Source organism: Salmo trutta, chromosome 1 (assembly GCF_901001165.1).
Source record: "Salmo trutta chromosome 1, fSalTru1.1, whole genome shotgun sequence".
Lineage (NCBI taxonomy): Eukaryota > Metazoa > Chordata > Actinopteri > Salmoniformes > Salmonidae > Salmo > Salmo trutta.
Window position 1 is genome coordinate 19392670 of NC_042957.1, and position 23624 is coordinate 19416293.

The 23624-nt window shown below is 45.0% G+C and overlaps 1 protein-coding gene across 1 annotated transcript in view; it reads right to left on the reverse strand.

Annotated features, from left to right (window-relative positions):
* Window positions 1-23624, reverse strand: part of LOC115177424 (wiskott-Aldrich syndrome protein family member 1) — a 132696-nt gene that overhangs the window by 63664 nt on the left and 45408 nt on the right. The window contains exons 2-3 of the mRNA XM_029738214.1: window positions 15461-15623; window positions 15073-15207 (exon numbers count right to left, since the gene is read on the reverse strand). Of these exons, the coding sequence (XP_029594074.1) occupies window positions 15073-15207; window positions 15461-15593 (268 nt within the window). The 5' untranslated portion in view covers window positions 15594-15623. The remainder of the gene's footprint in view (window positions 1-15072; window positions 15208-15460; window positions 15624-23624) is intronic.

Here is a 23624-nt window from a genome sequence, read left to right on the forward strand (position 1 = left end):
TCAGAGATACGAAGCAGAGACAGATCCTTACCAAGTACAGGCTGAGGGACCAACTGGCTGATTATCTCTACTCTGTCAGAGATACGAAGCAGAGACAGATCCTTACCAAGTACAGGCTGAGGGACCAACTGGCTGATTATCTCTACTCTGTCAGAGATACGAAGCAGAGACAGATCCTTACCAAGTACAGGCTGAGGGACCAACTGGCTGATTATCTCTACTTTGTCAGAGATACGAAGCAGAGACAGATCCTTACCAAGTACAGGCTGAGGGACCAACTGGCTGATTATCTCTACTCTGTCAGAGATACGAAGCAGAGACAGATCCTGACCAAGTACAGGCTGAGTGACCAACTGGCTGATTATCTCTACTCTGTCAGAGATACGAAGCAGAGACAGATCCTTACCAAGTACAGGCTGAGGGACCAACTGGCTGATTATCTCTACTCTGTCAGAGATACGAAGCAGAGACAGATCCTTACCAAGTACAGGCTGAGGGACCAACTGGCTGATTATCTCTACTCTGTCAGAGATACGAAGCAGAGACAGATCCTTACCAAGTACAGGCTGAGGGACCAACTGGCTGATTATCTCTACATTATCTCTACTCTGTCAGAGATACGAAGCAGGGACAGATCCTTACCAAGTACAGGCTGAGGGACCAACTGGCTGATTATCTCTACTCTGTCAGAGATACGAAGCAGAGACAGATCCTGACCAAGTACAGGCTGAGTGACCAACTGGCTAATTATCTCTACTCTGTCAGAGATACGAAGCAGAGACAGATCCTTACAAAGTACAGGCTGAGGGACCAACTGGCTGATTATCTCTACTCTGTCAGAGATACGAAGCAGAGACAGATCCTTACCAAGTACAGGCTGAGGGACCAACTGGCTGATTATCTCTACTCTGTCAGAGATACGAAGCAGAGACAGATCCTGACCAAGTACAGGCTGAGGGACCAACTGGCTGATTATCTCTACTCTGTCAGAGATACGAAGCAGAGACAGATCCTTACCAAGTACAGGCTGAGGGACCAACTGGCTGATTATCTCTACTCTGTTCAGAGATACGAAGCAGAGACAGATCCTTACCAAGTACAGGCTGAGGGACCAACTGGCTGATTATCTCTACTCTGTCAGAGATACGAGGCAGAGACAGATCCTTACCAAGTACAGGCTGAGGGACCAACTGGCTGATTATCTCTACTCTGTCAGAGATACGAAGCAGAGACAGATCCTTACCAAGTACAGGCTGAGGGACCAACTGGCTGATTATCTCTACTCTGTCAGAGATACGAAGCAGAGACAGATCCTTACCAAGTACAGGCTGAGGGACCAACTGGCTGATTATCTCTACTCTGTCAGAGATACGAAGCAGAGACAGATCCTGACCAAGTACAGGCTGATTGACCAACTGGCTGATTATCTCTACTCTGTTCAGAGATACGAAGCAGACACAGATCCTTTCCAAGTACAGGCTAAGTGACCACCTGGCTGATTATCTCTACTCTGTCAGAGATACGAAGCAGAGACAGATCCTGACCAAGTACAGGCTGAGGGACCAACTGGCTGATTATCTCTACTCTGTCAGAGATACGAAGCAGAGACAGATCCTTACCAAGTACAGGCTGAGGGACCAACTGGCTGATTATCTCTACTCTGTCAGAGATACGAAGCAGAGACAGATCCTTACCAAGTACAGGCTGAGTGACCACCTGGCTGATTATCTCTACTCTGTCAGAGATACGAAGCAGAGACAGATCCTTTCCAAGTACAGGCTGAGTGACCACCTGGCTGATTATCTCTACTCTGTCAGAGATACGAAGCAGAGACAGATCCTGACCAAGTACAGGCTGAGTGACCAACTGGCTGATTATCTCTACTCTGTCAGAGATACGAAGCAGAGACAGATCCTTACCAAGTACAGGCTGAGGGACCAACTGGCTGATTATCTCTACTCTGTCAGAGATACGAAGCAGAGACAGATCCTGACCAAGTACAGGCTGAGGGACCAACTGGCTGATTATCTCTACTCTGTCAGAGATACGAAGCAGAGACAGATCCTTACCAAGTACAGGCTGAGGGACCAACTGGCTGATTATCTCTACTCTGTCAGAGATACGAAGCAGAGACAGATCCTTACCAAGTACAGGCTGAGTGACCAGCAATTGGAAATAGAAACCGGCAGACATAAAAAGACATGGCTACCCAAAGAGGAGCGTGTATGTGGTCACTGCACGACAGGGGAGGTAGAGACAGAGATGCACTTTCTCCTTTACTGTGATAAATATTCCTCATCAAGAGATTCATTATTCACAGAAATGACTACATTTATTCACAATTTTAACTTATTAAACCCAGAGGAAAAACTAAAAATACTCATGGGCGAAGGAGCAATGGCTTCTCTTGCAACCAAATATGTATTTGCCTGCCATAGCCTGAGGGACACTGAATAATAACATCTGCATAGTAAGCAGTAACGTACTTATTATTACTATTATTGTTATTATTATTGCTATTTCTATTATTATTGTTGTTTATCATTCCAAATAGTAGTGGTATGGGTAGTAATGGTAATGATAGCAGTTTAGTGATGGTGGTGGTAGTAGTAGTGGTAATGATGATAGTAGTTGTAGTACTGATGTAATGGTGAAGATGACCGTTATTTAGTTATAAGTTAGTTATAGTTTCATTTTCCATATTTAGATGTTTATATTTATTACATTACATTCTACTATTGACTTTCACCATTTTATTGTTATTATTTTTGTATTTAATTTTGTATTATTATTTACTACCATTTTATATTATTTGTTATTGTTTATAATTTTATTACAATGTATATTGTATACATTGTTTTTCATGCCAATAAAGCAGTGTCATGACGTTGGCCTGTGGGTAAGGTTTATGACCCCCCCCATAAATACCTTTCTCCCTTCCCCTCTCTCTCTGACCCTACTGAAGGACTTTTGAATAGCCTTTGTTAAATATAGAGAGTCTGGGAACATCAAACAAGTGGGGGGAAAGGAACCATATTTCGGTAATAGAACCAGTTGGAAATATACCAGGTACTTAATGAGTATGGATGTCAGTTCGGTTGTCATCTGAGACATTATGACTGATGACAGGACGACATAAACTGTACCTGGGAAAGTCTACACATTCTAGTAATCAGATTCACATGGAATTGTTGTGCAATTTAAATGTTTGATATCGAAACTGTTTGTTAGGAGATTAAATGTAATTTTAGCTTCCAAATGAGAGAATTGGGTTTTCATAAGGAAAGAGCCCTGACCAATCAGTGGCCCGCCCCTGTGAAGAGACAGGGGTTATAAACGATGAAACACACCCTTCTCCCCTCGTCACTATATAAGTCAGTGACAAAATGTAACCAGTCTGTTCCGGGTACGTGAGGTCTGCAGCCTCTGCGTTAACTTGTCTGGGCTAGGGGGCAGTATTTTCACGGCCGGATGAAAAACGTACCCAATTTAAACAGGTTACTACTCTGGCCCAGAAACTAGAATATGCATATTATTAGTCGATTTGGATAGAAAACACTCTGAAGTTTCTAAAACTGTTTGAATGGTGTCTGTGGGTATATCACAACTCATATGGCAGGCAAAAACCTGAGAAAAATCCTAGCAGGAAGTGGAAAGTCTGAGAATTGTAGTTCTTCTTTTGATTCTCTACCGAAACTACAGTGTCTGTGGGGGACGTTGCACTTCCTAAGGCTTCCATTGGCTGTCAACAGCCTTCAGAAAGTGGTTTGAGCATTCTCCTGTCACTGGGCAGATAATAGGAGCTCAGTTACTGAGTGGTCTGCCTGGCAATAAAGGGATTGGATATGCGCGGTCACACGAGCACGCCGTTCCTCATTTTCTTCTTGAATGAATATGCTATTGTCCGGTTGGAATATTATTGCAATTTTACGTTAAAAATACCATAAAGATTGATTTTAAACAGCGTTTGACATGCTTCTAAGTACGGTAATGGAACATTTTTACTTTTTGTCTCGCGCTCGCGCGTTATGCCTTTGGATAAGTGATCTGTACGCACGAACAAAACGGAGGTATTTGTACATAAATATGGATTATTTCGAACAAAAACAACATTTCTTGTGGAAGTAGCAGTCCTGGGAGTGCATTCTGACGAAGATCAGCAAAGGTAAGAGAATATTTCTAATACTAATTCTGAGTTTAGGTTGCCCCGAACTTGGCGGGTGTCTGAATAGCTCGCCGTGATGGCTGAGCTATGTACTCAGATTATTGAAAAATGTGCTTTCTCCGTAAAGCTATTTTAAAATCTGACACAGCGGTTGCATCCAGGGCTAGTCTATCTATAATTCTTTAAATAATTGTTATATATTTTGTCAACGTTTATGATAAGTATTTTTGTAAATTGATGTGCACATTCACCGGACGTTTTGGTGGGAATACATTTTCTGAACATCACGCGCCAATGTAAAATGCTGTTTTTGGATATAAATATGAACTTTATCGAACAAAACATACATGTATTGTATAACATAATGTTCTAGGAGTGTCATCTGATGAAGATCGTCAAAGGTTAGTCCTTCATTTAGCAGTGTTTTGGGTTTTATTGACACATGTCCTTGCTTGGAAAATGGCTGTGTGATTATTGTTGTCTATGTACTCTCCTAACATAATCTAATGTTTTGCTTTCACTGTAAAGCCTTTTTGAAATCGGACAATGTGGTTACATCAAGGAGAAGTGTATCTTTAAAATGGTGTAAAATAGTTGTATGTTTGAGAAAGTTGAATTATGACATTTTGTTGTTTTTGAATTTGCCGCCCTGATATTTCACTGGCTTTGTCCCGCAGGTGGGACACTAGCGTCCCACGTAGCCCATAGAAGTTAAAAGGACTCACATGTCAAGTACAGAACTAAGCCAACATCAGCGTGAGCTTTGGTTCCGAATGGTATGAACCTTGAACTCTTATTCACTACAGAAGTGATACTTCCTAGCCGTTGAGTTAGCAGCGGCCGCTGTAGACGTGGGCTAGGAAAGGAAGGACGACGTATCCAGTCTAACACACAACGAAGATACTACAACGTATCCATTTTACCACCAGTGACATTCTTCCGAGGGCAGGAAGATCTCTGTTGGCCAACACGGCCAGCATCTACGACCAACCTACCGAAGCGCAGCTCAGAGTAAATATTTATTGCATTTTCCTTTTCCAAATAGCGGGATTATATAATGCATACGATACTGTATTTACAATGGCATAGCTGCAGTCTTTGTTCCTCAGTCTTCCCGCTCTTTCATTCAAGCCCAACCCCCTTTCTTTGTGTAACAAGCCGCCATGCCGGTTTAGCCCACTAGGGCACATTCTCCTATCATTTCCTTGTAACCATATCTGTTTGTTATGATTTCTGTGAATTATTTTGTTTAGTAAAAAAATGATTTTAAGACAATTGATGTATGGATGACTCATAGTGAAGACTGGGTTCGTGCAGATAACCAACAATTTACGACGTTTGGAATGAGACTGACCAAGGTAAAGAATACGTCATTAAATCAGAAGACTCAGAGATCAGATATTATGAAATCTGAAAGTTATATTAGGAAAATTATAACTTTGTAATCTGAATATTTTCCTTGGTGCCCCTACCTCCTAGTTAATTACAGTTACACGATTAATCAGTTTAATAGCGTAATAATAATTACAGAGAGTTATTTGATAAACATGTCTTCCGTTTTAATGATGCCAAAGACACGACAGCAGCTTGAATTTGAATTTGAGAGAGTGTGTAAGAGAGACAGAGAGAGAGAGAGACAGAGTGTGTGTAAGAGAGAGAGTGTGTGTAAGAGAGAGAGAGAGAGAGAGAGTGTGTGTAAGAGAGAGAGAGAGAGAGTGTAAGAGAGAGAGAGAGACAGAGAGAGGGTGTGTAAGAGAGAGAGAGAAAAAGAGAGAGAGAGAGAGAGAGAGTGTGTGTAAGAGAGAGAGAGAGAAATAGAGAGAGAGAGTGTGTGTAAGAGAGAGAGAGAGAGAGTGTGTGTGTGTAAGAGAGAGAGAGACAGAGAGAGAGAGAGAGAGAGAGAAACAGAGAGAGAGTGTGTGTGTAAGAGAGAGAGAGAGAGAGAGAGAGAGTGTGTGTGTAAGAGAGAGAGAGAGAAACAGAGAGAGAGTGTGTGTGTAAGAGAGAGAGAGAGTGTGTGTGTAAGAGAGAGAGAGAAACAGAGAGAGTGTGTGTAAGAGAGAGAGAAACAGAGAGAGAGTGTGTGTGTAAGAGAGAGAGGAGAAATGGAGAGAGTGTGTGTAAGAGAGAGAGAGAGCGAGAGAGAGGAGAAATGGAGAGAGAGGAGAAATGGAGAGAGTGTGTGTAAGAGAGAAAGAGAGCGAGAGAGAGGAGAAATGGAGAGAGAGTGTGTGTAAGAGAGAGGAGAAATGGAGAGAGAGGAGAAATGGAGAGAGAGTGTGTGTAAGAGAGAGGAGAAATGGAGAGAGAGGAGAAATGGAGAGAGAGTGATTGTAAGGTAAAGAACAGAAAAGAGGGAGGCTGGTGGTATTGTGGTCCAAGCAGGGACATAACAGGACCATTAAATAGCAGGGTCATTAGGTTGTCTGGTCAGGCTGATAGCAGGGCCTGACAGCACACAGAGAAGATGGAGGGAGAGGGGAGATCAATCAGGTGGAGGAGGAGAGCAAAAGAGATATGGACAACAGGGAGGGAGGAGGGGAGCGAGGGAGGAGCCTTAAGGGCAGTCTGAAGGACGACCTTATAAGGTGTAGGCTGTCAGTGTCGTGTGTGTGTGTGTGTGTGTGTGTGTGTGTGTGTGTGTGTGTGTGTGTGTGTGTGTGTGTGTGTGTGTGTGTGTGTGTGTGTGTGTGTGTGTGTGTGTGTGTGTGTAATCCTGTAAAGATGCTTATGAACCTGGCTAGAACACATTTCCCCTCCACTCCCGCCCCAGCAGTGATGCTGCTGCATACATCCCAGCAGTATCCTCTCTCTACACCTGACCTAGTTATACCCTTCATCCTGCCTCTCTTTACATAGCTTACCTACATACAACCACTCTACCTTACTCCAATCTGAATGCACACACACACACAACTAACCCTAACACACACACACACACACAGTCCCAACACAGTCACAACACAGTCACACACCAGGGTTTCAGTTAGGAAAATGTGGGGCAGACATTTGACTGGAAGCATTTTAATTTACAGGACATTTGAGAAATTTCACGGACCCCTATGCATTAGGGCGTCCACCCACGGTGCTCAGAATGACAGAAATCACATTTAGATTATGGTCATTCATATTAACAGAACATGCAAGTCAAGGATGCAAAGATGTGCCGTCCTTAGCAAATTCTGATGTGCACTTCGAACATGTTAGAATAACTGTCCACATTGACTTTTCCTCAGCCAACAAGACGAGTAACGAACAGAAAAATCACTAGCTTATGAAAAGTTTACCTATTCTATTGGTCAGCTTGCTGAGAAAGAAATAGCCTATTCCTAAACAGACTTTGGGACGTTTGTGGGACGATAGATCCCAAATTCATCCAACCAGTAGGCCTAGGCGATATAAAATAAACTTTAAAAAGCAATTAGTCTGATGCTACAGATCAGAACGTTTAGCTTAAAATGTTGCTAAACTGTTATTTATTCACATTATAAACACAAGGCAGTAGGCTACGTGTGAATGGTCTTTCCATGATGCAATTAGCAGGACAACACTGTTGTCAAAAGGGCATCGCACATGCAGGTGGTTTCATGTGACAGAGAGCTAAATATCTGCTAGAACTGTAGAAAGAGGGAAGATCTGAAGATGCAACAACTAGCATGGGTTGATAATATGACTAGGATTGTGCCTTTGGCTACTGGACAATGAAAGAAAGTTGATATAAAAGAATTGCCTCCACGGATATGGTCTGATTTTGACTAGGCTATTTTGATGCAAAGACATGCCTTATAATATGTATTAAAAGGTTCAGGTTTCAAACAATATGCTTTTAAAATGCATACTGCCTCCAGCGGTGTGTGACACACTGATGAAGCCTGCCTTCAGTTGATTATGCATTTGCTATTTGAGATGAGGTAGCAGCAGCTCTCGCGCTGTCTGACAGACTATCTGTATGCTGTCCGCGTGTGATAAATAAGATACACTACATGACCAAAAGTATGTGGACACCTGCTCGTCGAACATCTCATTCCAGAATCATGGGCATTAATATGGAGTTGGTCCCCCCTTTGCTGCTATAACAGCCTCCACTCTTCTGGGAAGGCTTTCCAGTAGATATTGGAACATCTGCAGCCTCAGCAACTGCCTGTCATCAAGGGAGCACCCCAAGGCTCAATCCTAGGCCCCCCGCTCTTCTCAATTTACATCAACAACATAGCTCGGGCAGTAGGTGTCACGTCCTGACCAGTAAAAGAGGTTGTTTGTTATTGTAGTTTGGTCTAATTGAAGGTCCTATTTAAGAGGGGTGTTTTTTCTATGGGATTTGTGGGTAGTTGTTCCTTGTATAGCTGTAAGCCTTACAGGACTGTTTATCGTCGTTGTTTTTTTGTATACGTGTGTTTTGTTTTTCCTTCTTTCTGCCTAATAAAAAGAAGATGAGTATACACACTCCCACTGCGTTTTGGTCCACTCCATATGACAACTGTGACAGTAGGACGCTCTCTCATCCATTTATATGCAGATGATACAGTATACTTAGCTGGTCCCTCCGCGGATTTTGTGTTAAACACTCTACAACAAAGCTTTCTTAGTGTCCAACAAGCTTTCTCTACCCTTAACCTTGTTCTGAACATCTCCAAAACAAAGGTCATGTGGTTTGGTAAGAAGAATGCCCCTCTTCCCACAGGTGTGATTACTACCTCTGAGTTAGTCACCTCATACAAGTACTTGGGAGTATGGCTAGACGATACACTGTCCTTCTCTCAGCACATATCAAAGCTGCAGGCTGAAGTTAAATCTAGACTTGGTTTCCTCTATTGTAATCGCTCTTTCACCCCAGCTGCCAGACCAACCCTGATTCAGATGGCCATCCTACCCATGCTAGATTACGGAGACATCATTTATAGATCGGCAGGTAAGGCTGCTCTCGAGCGGCTAGACGTTCTTTCCCATTCGGACATCAGATTTGCCACCAATGCTCCTTATAGGACACATCACTATACTCTATACTCCTCTGTAAACTGGTCATCTCTGCATACCTGTTGCAAGACCCACTGGTTGATGCTTATTTATAAAACCCTGTAAGGCCTCACTCCCCCCTATCTGAGATATCTACTGCAGTCCTCATCCTCCACATATATCACCCGTTCTGCCAGTCACATTCTGTTAAAGGTCCCCAAAGCACACACATTCCTGGGTCACTCCTCTTTTCAGTTCGCTGCAGCTAGCGACTTGAATGAGCTGCAACAAATACTCAAACTCAACAGTTTTTTGTTTGTACCATGTTTTATACTGCTACCATGTTGTTGTTATGTTGTGTTGTTACCATGCTATGTGGTCATGTGTTGCTGCCTTGCTATGTTGTCTTAGGTCTCTCTTTATGTAGTGTTGTCTCTCCTGTTGTGATGTGTGTTTTGTCCTATATTTATATTGTATTTATTTATTTATTTATTTATTTAAATCCCAGGTCCCTGTCCCCGCAGGAGCCCTTTTTCCTTTTGGTAGGCCGTCATTGTAAATAAGAATTTGTTCTTAACTTACTTGCCTAGTTAAATAAAGTTTTAATTAAAAAAGTACAAAATTATTTTAAAAAATTGCTGTGGGGACTTGCTTCCATTCAGCCACAAGAGCATTAGTGAGGTCGGCACTGATGTTGGGCGATTAGGCCTGACTCGCAGTCGGCCTTCCAATTCATTCCAAAGGTGTTCGATGGGTTTGAGGTCAGGGCTGTGTGCAGGCCAGTCAAGTTCTTCAACACCATTCTTGACAAAACATTTCTGTATGGACCTTGCTTTGTGCACAGGGGCATTGTCATGCTGAAACAGGAAAGGGCCTTCCCCAAACTGTTGCCACAAAGTTGGAAGCACAGAACTGTCTATAATGTCATTGTATGCTGTAGCGTTAAGATTCCCTTCACTGGAACTGAAGAGCCTAGTCCAAACCATGAAAAACAACCCCAGACCATAATTCCACCTCTACCAAACTTGACAGTTGGCACTATGCATTCGGCAGGTAGTGTTCTCCTGTCATCTGCCAAACTCAGATACGTCTGTCGGATTCATCACTTCACTGCTCTAGAGTCCAATGGCGGTGAGCTTTACACAAATCCAGCCGATGCTTGGCATTGCGCATGGTGATCTTAGACTTGTGTGTGGCTGCTAGGCCATGGAAACCCATTTCATAAAGTTCCCGATGAACAGTTCTTGTGGTTGCATGGCAGTGAGTGTTGTAACCGAGGACAGACGATTTTAACGCACTACGCACTTCAGCACTCAGCAGTCCTGTTCTGTGAGCTTGTGTGGCCTACCACTTCGCGACTGAGGCGTTGTTGCTCCTAGATGTTTACACTTCACAATAACTGAACTTACAGTTGACCAGACCAGCTCTAGCAGGGCAGAAATTTGACGAACTGACTTGTTGGAAAGGCGGCATCCTATGACGGTACCACGTTGAAATTCATTGAGCTCTTCAGTAAGGCCTTTTTTTAAAAATGTAACCTTTATTTAACTAGGCAAGTCAGTTAAGAACAAATTCTTATTTACAATGACGGCCTACACCGGCCAAACCCGGACGACGCTGGGCCAACTGTGCGCCGTCCCGCCGGTTGTGATACAGCCTGGAATCGAACCAGGGTGTCTGTAGTGACGCCTCAAGCACTGAGATGCAGTGCCTTAAACCGCTGCGTCACTCGGCAGCCCCTACTGTCAATATTTGTCTATGGAGATTGCATGGCTGTGTGCTCGATTTTATACACCAGACAGCCACAAGTATGGCTGAAAGAGTTTGAAGGGCTGTCTACATACTTTTGTATATATAGTGTACATAGCGAATATACTTCACACACGCACCAATTTAATTCCACTAAATTATGCAAATGTGCCTATAGAACAATTAGCATGACCAGTCAAATGTATTTACATCGACTGGTATTTCCATCAATGAGTAGGCTCAAAAGCATTATTTCGCAATGGGATTTTTTCTTTCTCTCCTGGACAATTGGCTATTTTTACACACACACACACAAACACACACCTAACCCTAACACACACACACACACACACAGCTAACCCTAACATACACACACACACACATACACACACACACACAAACCTAACCCTAACACACAGCTAACCCTAACACACACACACAGACACACACAGACACCCTTCCTAACCTTGTGTTGATGTAAATCCTCAATGGTTCTTTTTCTTTAAGACACCCCTCTATCTTCTACATCCCCAACTCCCCTCCTCCTCTCAGTGACCTCTCTCTATCTCCTCCCCCCCGCCGTGGCACCGCCTTCACTCATTCCCTCTCATCCCCTCTCCTTCTCTCACTCCACAGACTCCTCTCTGTCTCTCTCACTGACAACACACCCACACAGACCATTACCCAGAATTACTGCGGTGTGGGTAGTGGGGGGGATGAAACATACCTCTTACAGGAAACAAATCTTTAGCCACTCCTATAACCGTCTTTCTTACATTTTTTCTATTGTTTTTATTAGGATCCCCATTAGGCGACGCCAATGCCAGCAGCTAGTCTTAGAGGATCCTAGTAAATCTAATTACATCAAATCCTATAACCGTCCATCTCTATGTCACCTCTCTTCTGCTCTTATTACTACTTCCCCATCTCCTTCTACCACCACTTATACTTCTCTCTCCATTTCCCCATTTCATTGCTGTATCATCACAGTAAATCCTGCTTTTCTGTGATGATTATATTGTCTTTTAATGATTATCGTGTGGAGTCTAATGGCACATACTGCAACTCTCTGCAGCTGGAAAACTAACCTGCAGACAGTTCGGCCATTTTAACCTCTGCTCAGACAGTCTGACTGCAGTCTGAAGTACAAAGTCCTAACACTCCACTGCTTTTACTGTAGTGCCCAGTATTATGCAGTATAGCCATCTCTCTACCCCTCCACCCCGTGTGTGTGTGTGTGTGTGTGCGTGTGTGTGTGTGTGTGTGTGTGTGTGCGTGTGTGTGTGTTTTGGTTCTTCTATCCTTGTAGGGACCTAAAATCCCCAAAGGTCCCCACAAGGAGAGTAAAACAAGAAAAATACTCCCTCGTGGGGACATGTCCCAAGTCCACATGAGGACAAAGGCTATTTTAAGCTTAGGGTTTAGGGTTAGAATTAGGGTTAGGGTAAGGGGTTAGTGGTTAGGTTTAAGGTTACGGGTTAGGGTTACGGAAAGGGTTAGGAAACATAGCTCACTCGAGACACGCTATCTGAGTCGGTACAGCCACCTGGTTTCTTCACGCTTCGCGCCGACAGAAACAAGCATCTCTCTGGTAAGAAGAAGGGCGGGGGTGTATGCCTTATGATTAACGAGACGTGGTGTGATCATATCAATATACAGGAACTCAAGTCCTTTTGTTCACCTGACTTAGAATTCCTCACTATCAAATGCCGACCGCATTATCTACCAGGAGAATTCTCTTCGATCATAATCACAGTCGTGTATATCCCCCCCAAGCAGACACATCGACGGCCCAGGAAGTACTTCATTGGACTCTATGTAATCTGGAAACCACATATCCTGAGGCTGCATTTATTGTAGCCGGGGATTTTAACAAGGCTAATCTGACAACAAGGCTCCCTAAATTCTATCAACATATTGATTGTGCTACCAGGGGTAGCAAAACACTAGATCGCTGTTATTCTAACTTCCGCGACGCATATAAGGCCCTCCCCCGCCCTCCCTTCAAAGCTGACCACGACTCCATTTTGTTGCTCCCAGCCTATAGACAGAAACTAAAACTAATGAAACTAATGTTTACTTTGACAATGGAAGTGTTTTACTTTCCATGTCAATAAAGTATATTCAATTCAAATTTGAATTTGAAAGAGGAAGTGTGTGTGTGTGTTGGTCCAGCCTGTAACCCCTGGAGGGAGTGTATGACAGGGTGAATCCCTAGCAGTCCCAGACAGTGTGGAGTCACAGCATGGAGGGAGTGTATGACAGAGTGAATCTCTAGCCGTCCCAGACAGTGTGGAGTCACAGCATGGAGGGAGTGTATGATATCCTGTCCCTCTAAAGCAGACTGGATTATTACATCACCCCAGCATTACATTAGCACAAATATATGGAGGAGAAGAAGGGAGAGAGGGAAGAGGGGGAGAGGAAAGAGAAGGATGAAGATGAGGGGAATGTAGAAGTGGAGGAGGAGGAGGAGAATGTGTGGAAGGTGTTAGGGGATCTAGGTAGGTCACTAATGCAGCTATAGATAAAGTGAATACAAGAACAACTGCAAGAAGGCAACACCTCAACACCTCCTCAGCACTGATACATGGCATGCTTAAATATTTAAGTTAAGGGACCTTAAAGTCATGCTCTGGAACTTTGGCTACTACTAAGTATTAATTAAACCTCCCGCTTTTGGCTGGATGTGTCAATGTGTAGTTCATACACGCATAATCTATGAGTATAAGTACTGTCTAGCTTGAAAGCATCAGTTTTTCTGGAAGCTGTGTGGCGCCATTTCCCCTACATTTTCACCCACGTGGGCCAGCACCCTAGCAAATCGAGTTCTAGCCAATGAGTTTCAGCCCCTCACCATTTGAGTGACAGCTAGCAAGATGCACACACAGCAGAGCGAGAGAGAGAGCAATGATGGGGTGCAAATATGTGACGTAGGACCCAATTTTCGGGGACCACTTTTGGCTCTTGAGCGCTGCTTTCTGAACTCCTGTCTAAAAAGTATACAAAGGCACCAGAGAATCTCTTTAAGTATTGATGTGTAAACTAATAAACATTATTGCCTTTTACCTCTAAGTTACAAACTCTACTACATCCCCTTCTACCATTGCATGGGTAACCGTCTGTTGTGCTAACAGACCCACACACACACACACACACACACACACACACACACACACACACACACACACACACACACACACACACAACACAGACACAGACACAGACACAGACACAGACACACACACACACACACACACACAGACACACACACACATATCTTCCATACAAACTCAGAGTTTTACAGCTTTATTATCTAAGACAGTACAGAGGACATCTCCAGTGTACTTTATCTATAGACCTCTAGCGCTCCAATCCAAGCTAGAAACACCCCGTTGGCCCATGGGAAATCGATGCCTCACCACAGAAGCGTGGTATTAGCTTACTACTACACTCCTTCTCTCTTTCTCTCTCTGTCCCTCTCTCTCTCACGTTCTCTGTCCCTCTTCCTCGCTCTCTCTCTCACCCTCTCTCTTTGTATGCCTTTATCTCTCTCTATCTCCCTCGCTCTAGAACCTGTTTTACCTGACAGCCCTACCCAGGCCCCTCGACAGACAGACAGACAGACAGACAGACATTATCCCTCTCCTTTTTATTATGCCACTATAACATAGCACATATATCTGGATATCTGGTTTCCCCACAAAGACAGGCCATTGTGTGAGGCAGGGCTAAGTGAAACAGTGGAGGCTGGTAAGAATGCCTATAATGGGGGCTTATTGCGCCTGCCGAGGAGGGCAGCGTAGGGGAACGGAGGGTTTGGTTAGTACAGTGTGGACTGTGGAGCTGTTGGGATGAAAAATGACACTGTCTCACTGCGGCCTGTTCATCTAATAAGGTCATTAAGACTGGATGGGGCTGGCAATGGCCCACACACACACACACACACACACACACACACACACACACACACACACACACACACACACACACACACACACACACACATACACATACACATACACATACACATACACACACACACACAAAGAGAGGACGGGAAGAAATGAATTTATCCTGATGAGGAAGAATCAATGGTGGATGTCTAGAGAAAGGAGTGTGTAAGGACTACTGTATGAGTGTGTGTACGTGTATGTTTGATACTGGTGTGTGTGTGTGTGTGTGTGTGTGTGCGCCGTACTCACACTCCTCCTCTTTAGGATCTAGCTGTGTGACGCTGATAGAGAGGCGGTCCACCCGCTCCTGCAGGGAGTTGACCCGGAAGGAGAAGGAGTGGGCCTCGTTGAACAGCTCCCCAAACAGGTCCTCTGCATACTTACCTGTTACAACACACACACACACACACACACGTATTACACACACTGAAGTATAATAGAGTAATACAGTCAGGCATAATGAAACCTGCTTATCAGCAGAGAGGAAAGAGACAGGAAGCATGATTACCTAACAGAAACGTGGGTTGGCGTGTGTGACATGTTTTGTGTGTGTGTGTGTGTGTGTGTGTGTGTGTGTGTGTGTGTGTGTGTGTGTTTTTTTAGCTGTATATGTGTGCAGACGGTGTGTGTGACTCACTGAGGCTGCTGAGCTGTCGTATGACATTAGCTAGGGACACATTGGTCACACACTCCAGCTCATTCTTGATGGCCCGCGGCAGCACTGTGTGGCACAGGTGCCTGGGCTCGATACTCCTCTTCACCAATGGCATCCTGGGATACCTGGACCACGACTACCACACCTGGAGAAAAGGAGGGAGGAAGAGAGAGAGAGGGGGGGGGTTGAGTTATAACATCCTGGATACCTCCTCTACTTCTACCACACCTAAAGATGGAGAAAGAGGGAGAGAGAGAGAGAAAGAGAGAGAGGGAGTGAGAGAACTTCTGAGTGTAATGTTTACTTGTAATTTTTATTGTTTATTTCACTTTTGTATATTATCTACCTCACTTGCTTTGGCAATGTTAACATATGTTTCCCATGCCAATAAACCCTTTTAATTTAATTGAGAGGGAGAGGGGGGTTGAGGTTAGAGGTCGACCGATTAATCGGAATGGCCGATTAATTAGGGCCGATTTCAAGTTTTCATAACAATCGGTAATCGGTATTTTTGGCCACCGATTACCGATTATATATATTTTTTTTTACACACCTTTATTTAACTAGGCAAGTCAGATTAAGAACACATTCTTATTTACAATGACGACCTAGAAACGGGGGTTGGCGGCCTAGAAACGGGGGTTAACTGCCTTGTTCAGGGGGGGATTCGTTTTTGCAACCTTCGGTTACCAGTCCAACGGTCTAACCACCTGCCTTACATTGCACTCCACAAGGATTAACAGGCTGACTACCTGTTACGCGAGGGCAGCAAGAAGCAAAGGTAAGTTGCAAGCTAGCATTAGACTTATAAAAAACTATCAATCTTAACATAATCACTAGTTAACTACACATGGTTGATGATATTACTAGTTTATCTAACGTGTCCTGCGTTGCATATAATCGATGCGGTGCCTGTTAATTTCTCATTGAATCACAGCCTACTTCGACAAACGGGTGTTGATTTAACAAGCGCATTTGCGAAAAAAGTACTGCCGTTGCACCAATGTACCTAACTATAAACATCAATGCCTAACAGGAATATTTAGACTTTGTCACCCGTTAGATAAAATATGGAACGGTTCCGTATGTCACTGAAAGAAAAAAACGTTTGTTTTCGAGATGATAGTTTCCGGATTCGACCATATTAATGACCTAAGGCTCGTATTTCTGCATGTTTATTATATTATAATTAAGTCTATGATTTCATAGAGCAGTCTGACTGAGCGGTGGTAGGCACCAGCAGGCTCGTAAGCATTCATTCAAACAGCCCTTCGCTGTGCTTCAAGCATTGCGCTGTTTATGACTTCAACCTGGGTGGGTATAATTTGTGGAACGTTCCAACAGGAATCTATTCCAAAAACTTAGTAAATAACAAGGTTTCCAAAAAACAACGTATACAAAGTTTTATAGCGGCAGAATAAGATACCGGGTAGGGAGTGGTCTATTTCATTGCGTTTTTCACTCATCACATTTATTCCGAAAAATGTCTGTCCTCAAATGTCTGTTTGCCAATGGACAAACATTAAGAATAAGCTACGTGGTGAGTTGATGCCTATTCGGCAGCTAGTTAGCTAGGTTTGTATGCGTTGCTACTTTGTATGCGTTGTTGGTTGGCAACCTTTTACTTTACGTTTTTTGGAACAGATTCCTGTTGGAACGTTTCACAAATTATACCCACCCCTTCAAGCCTATCAACTCCCAAGATGAGGCTGGTGTAACCGATGTGAAATGGCTAGCTAGTTAGCCGGGTGCACGCTAATAGCGTTTCAAACGTCACTCGCTCTGAGACTTGGAGTAGTTGTTTCCCTTGCTCTGCATGGGTAACGCTGCTTCGAGGGTGGCTGTTGTCGATGTGTTCCTGGTTCGAGCCCAGGTAGGAGCGAGGAGAGGGACGGAAGCTATATTGTTACACTGGCAATATTAAAGTGCTTATAAGAACATCCAATAGTCAAAGGTATAGGAAATACAAATCGTATAGAGAGAAATAGTCCTATTATTCCTATAATAACTACAACCTAAAACTTCTTACCTGGGAATATTGAAGACTCATGTTAAAAGGAACCACCAGCTTTCATATTTTCTCATGTTCTGAGCAAGGAACTTATACGTTAGCTTTCTTACATGGCACATAATGCACTTTTACTTTCTTCTCCAACACTTTGTTTTTGCATTATTTAAACCAAATTGAACATGTTTCATTATTTATTTGACGCTAAATTGATTTTATTGATGTATTATATTAAGTTAAAATAAGTGTTCATTCAGTATTGTTGTAATTGTCAGTATTACAAAAAAGGGAAAAAATAACAGGCCGATTAATTGGCACCGGCTTTTTTGGGCCCTCCAATAATCGGTATCGGTATCGGCGTTGAAAAATCATAGTTGGTCGACCTCTAGTTGAGGTATAACATCCTGGATACCTCCTCTACCTCTACCACACCTAAAGAGATACAGAGAGAGGGAGGGATGGAAGGAGGGAGAGGGAGGGAGGAGGAGAGAGAATGAGGGAGAGGGAGAGGGGGAGTTGAGTTATAACTGGGCTGGAGAATATGCTCCCCTCTCTCTCTCTCTGCCAGCTCAGCCATGCTAATGTCATTAAGCCTGGTAGCCCCAATTCACACAGACACACACTGCCAGACACATACTGCAGAAGACAATTCATCCCCACACCCTGCCAAAGACAATTCATCCCCACACACACCGCCGAAGACAATTCACCCCCACACACACCGCCGAAGACAATTCACCCCCACACACACTGCAGAAGACAATTCATCCCCACACACACCGCCGAAGACAATTCACCCCCACACACACTGCCGAAGACAATTCATCCCCACACACACTGCCAGAGACAATTCACCCCCACACACACCGCCAAAGACAATACACCCCCACACACACCGCCGAAGACAATTCATCCCCACACACACCGCCGAAGACAATTCACCCCCACACACACTGCCGAAGACAATTCATCCCCACACACACTGCCAGAGACAATTCACCCCCACACACACCGCCAAAGACAATACACCCCCACACACACCGCCGAAGACAATTCACCCCAACACACACTGCCGAAGACAATTCACCCCAACACACACTGCCGAAGACAATTCACCCCAACACACACTGCCAAAGACAATTCACCCCACACACTGCCAAAGACAATTCACCCCAACACACACTGCCAAAGACAATTCACCCAAACACACACTGCCAAAGACAATTCACCTCAACACACACTGCCGGAGACAATTCACCACCCACACACACTGCCAAAGACAATTCACCCCCCACACACACGGCAAAAGACAATTCATCCCCCCACACACACTGCCGGAGACAATTCACCCCCCCCCCCCCACACTGCCAGAGACAATTCACCCCCACACACTGCCAGACACACCAGTGGGCAGCATGGCTAACAGGATAGACACTTCCCCTGTCTGTCTTCTCTCCATGGCTAACAGGATAGACACTTCTCCTGTCTGTCACCTCTCCATGGCTAACAGGATAGACACTTCCCCTGTCTGTCACCTCTCCATGGCTAACAGGATAGACACTTCCCCTGGCTGTCACCTCTCCATGGCTAACAGGATAGACACTTCCCCTGGCTGTCACCTCTCCATGGCTAACAGGATAGACACTTCCCCTGTCTGTCATCTCTCCATGGCTAACAGGATAGACACTTCCCCTGGCTGTCACCTCTCCATGGCTAACAGGATAGACACTTCCCCTGTCTGTCACCTCTCCATGGCTAACAGGATAGACACTTCCCCTGGCTGTCACCTCTCCATGGCTAACAGGATAGACACTTCCCCTGGCTGTCACCTCTCCATGGCTAACAGGATAGACACTTCCCCTGGCTGTCACCTCTCCATGGCTAACAGGATAGACACTTCCCCTGGCTGTCACCTCTCCATGGCTAACAGGATAGACACTTCCCCTGGCTGTCACCTCTCCATGGCTAACAGGATAGACACTTCCCCTGGCTGTCACCTCTCCATGGCTAACAGGATAGACACTTCCCCTGTCTGTCACCTCTCCATGGCTAACAGGATAGACACTTCCCCTGGCTGTCACCTCTCCATGGCTAACAGGATAGACACTTCCCCTGTCTGTCACCTCTCCATGGCTAACAGGATAGACACTTCCCCTGGCTGTCACCTCTCCATGGCTAACAGGATAGACACTTCCCCTGGCTGTCACCTCTCCATGGCTAACAGGATAGACACTTCCCCTGTCTGTCACCTCTCCATGGCTAACAGGATAGACACTTCCCCTGTCTGTCACCTCTCCATGGCTAACAGGATAGACACTTCCCCTGGCTGTCACCTCTCCATGGCTAACAGGATAGACACTTCCCCTGTCTGTCACCTCTCCATGGCTAACAGGATAGACACTTCCCCTGGCTGTCACCTCTCCATGGCTAACAGGATAGACACTTCCCCTGTCTGTCACCTCTCCATGGCTAACAGGATAGACACCTCCCCTGGCTGTCATCTCTCCATGACTAACAGGATAGACACTTCCCCTGGCTGTCACCTCTCCATGGCTAACAGGATAGACACTTCCCCTGTCTGTCTTCTCTCCATGGCTAACAGGATAGACACTTCCCCTGTCTGTCATCTCTCCATGGCTAACAGGATCGACACTTCCCCTGTCTGTCACCTCTCCATGGCTAACAGGATAGACACTTCCCCTGTCTGTCACCTCTCCATGGCTAACAGGATAGACACTTCCCCTGGCTGTCACCTCTCCATGGCTAACAGGATAGACACTTCCCCTGTCTGTCACCTCTCCATGGCTAACAGGATAGACACTTCCCCTGTCTGTCACCTCTCCATGGCTAACAGGATAGACACTTCCCCTGGCTGTCACCTCTCCATGGCTAACAGGATAGACACTTCCCCTGGCTGTCACCTCTCCATGGCTAACAGGATAGACACTTCCCCTGTCTGTCACCTCTCCATGGCTAACAGGATAGACACTTCCCCTGTCTGTCACCTCTCCATGGCTAACAGGATAGACACTTCCCCTGTCTGTCACCTCTCCATGGCTAACAGGATAGACACTTCCCCTGGCTGTCACCTCTCCATGGCTAACAGGATAGACACTTCCCCTGTCTGTCACCTCTCCATGGCTAACAGGATAGACACTTCCCCTGTCTGTCACCTCTCCATGGCTAACAGGATAGACACTTCCCCTGGCTGTCACCTCTCCATGGCTAACAGGATAGACACTTCCACTGTCTGTCACCTCTCCATGGCTAACAGGATAGACACTTCCCCTGGCTGTCATACCTCCATGGCTAACAGGATAGACACTTCCCCTGTCTGTCACCTCTCCATGGCTAACAGGATAGACACTTCCCCTGGCTGTCACCTCTCCATGGCTAACAGGATAGACACTTCCCCTGTCTGTCACCTCTCCATGGCTAACAGGATAGACACTTCCCCTGTCTGTCTTCTCTCCATGGCTAACAGGATAGACACTTCCCCTGGCTGTCACCTCTCCATGGCTAACAGGATAGACACTTCCCCTGTCTGTCACCTCTCCATGGCTAACAGGATAGACACTTCCCCTGGCTGTCACCTCTCCATGGCTAACAGGATAGACACTTCCCCTGGCTGTCACCTCTCCATGGCTAACAGGATAGACACTTCCCCTGGCTGTCACCTCTCCATGGCTAACAGGATAGACACTTCCCCTGGCTGTCACCTCTCCATGGCTAACAGGATAGACACTTCCCCTGGCTGTCACCTCTCCATGGCTAACAGGATAGACACTTCCCCTGGCTGTCACCTCTCCATGGCTAACAGGATAGACACTTCCCCTGGCTGTCACCTCTCCATGGCTACCATGCTGCTGCTAAAACCCCAACTGAAAGACGCTGGTTCTTATTCACACTCAAACACGTGCATGCAGAAAGCATGCCCACTAGATACCTAGAACACAACTGGCTATTCTTACAGAGCATATGCACTTTACACTCACACTAAGTCCCCGAAAGCAACCAAATCCAAATCTAGAAAACAGTCTCTCTCTCTCTCTCTCTCTCTCTCTCTCTCTCTCTCTCTCTCTCTCTCTCTAAATCATGAATAATGCATACAGTTAGAGTACACATTGGGGAAAGTCAAAACACACAGGCTACTTGTAGAAAATACTCATACTCAGGTAGGGATGTAGGATCTTCATTTAAGACAGTTTGCTATTATGTGAATTATAATGAATCGTCATTTTTGTAGGAGTTGATACATTTTTCTTAAAGGAAAAGCCATTTTAACCTCAAAAACACTACAAGTTTTACATTTCCTGCATTGCATGAAAGTTCTCCTGCGACAGGGCTAGTCTTACTCAGCATTTTTCCCCACTGACACAGTTCTCTTCAATGAAGAATCCCCATTTAACTAAATGGGTAAATAATTACACCATGGAGAGAAGGGGAAGAAAGGAAGGTCAAAAGTTAGAAAAGGAAGAATAGATCCATTTACAAGCAAAGTGTAGGCCACATTTAAAGTAAGGGAACCTAGAGGGACAGGCATTTGAACAGCAGAGTCTCTCTGTGACAATGGTAGTCTATCATGTCCAACCAGCCATCCTCTCTCTCCCTGACATGAATACATCATAATGAATGAATCAGCTCTGTAATCAAGGCAGACACACACGTGTGATAGAGTGGAGAGCAGACCAGGTGTACTGGGCTGTCTGAAAGACCAGCTAGTACAGAAACACTTGTTAGTACCAACCACGTGTGATAGAGTGGAGAGCAGACCAGGTGTAATGGGCTGTCTGAAAGACCAGCTAGTACAGAAACACTTGTTAGTACCAACCACGTGTGATAGAGTGGAGAGCAGACCAGGTGTAATGGGCTGTCTGAAAGACCAGCTAGTACAGAAACACTTGTTAGTACCAACCACGTGTGATAGAGTGGAGAGCAGACCAGGTGTAATGGGCTGTCTGAAAGACCAGCTAGTACAGAAACACTTGTTAGTACCAACCATTATTCTACGTCTTTTAATCTACTTTAATTAAACGCTGATATATTTCTATAGAACTCTGTAATGATGTTACAGCCACGGAGCAAAGGAATATGATCACTGAGCACATCCCCAGAAAGTAGGCCAGAAGAGAATAGCAACTAAACACACAGTTTATGGGCTAGTGGGAAGTTAAATGGTTTGTTGATGTAAGTCACGTTGGAATCCTCTTAATATAACTCCACCACCTCCAAACAGGGTAATGATAAACCCTCGTATTTCTCTAAGAGGGCTTTAAGCTCCATCAGATGTACTTCAAACTGTACTGTTAGTGACATATTCTTTAAAACCATCAAACCCGTACAAGAGCACCATATTAGCTCAATCCCCACCCAACTACAAAGCTACACCTCTTCTACCCTCCTCTCATCAATACCCCTCCGTCTCGCCCTCTTGATTGCTTACGCACACAGACACGCACACACACTTCCTGTTGGGCCGCCTGTTGACCCTGACCTTTTCCAGGACCCTGCTGCCAAGGTGTTTATGGTTAACCCTTTGGTTACAGGCCCTAAGAGGCAATTTGCTGCTCCGTCAACCTCCACATACTATATCTGCTACTGCATTTCCTAATGTAATGTACGACCAACACATAGCACAGTGAAGGTCGCTCACACACACACACACACACACACACACACACACACACACACACACACACACACACACACACACACACACACAAGAACAGGGTGACTAATGTGCCTGCTAATGTATATCCTATCTCTCTTCTTGTCCCCTCCTCTCCTCCCAGTCCCCCATCTTTCCTTCTCCTATCTCTCTTCTTGCCCTCTCCTCCCAGTCCTCCATCTCTCCTATCTCTCTTCTTGCCCTCTCCTCCCAGTCCTCCATCTCTCCTATCTCTCTTCTTGCCCTCTCCTCCCAGTCCTCCATCTCTCCTATCTCTCTTCTTGTCCTCTCCTCCCAGTCCCCCATCTCTCCTATAGTCCCCCATCTCTCCTATCTCTCTTCTTGTCCTCTCCTCCCAGTCCTCCATCTCTCCTATCTCTCTTCTTGTCCTCTCCTCCCAGTCCCCCATCTCTCCTATCTCTCTTCTTGCCCTCTCCTCCCAGTCCCCCCATCTCTCCTTCTCCTCTATA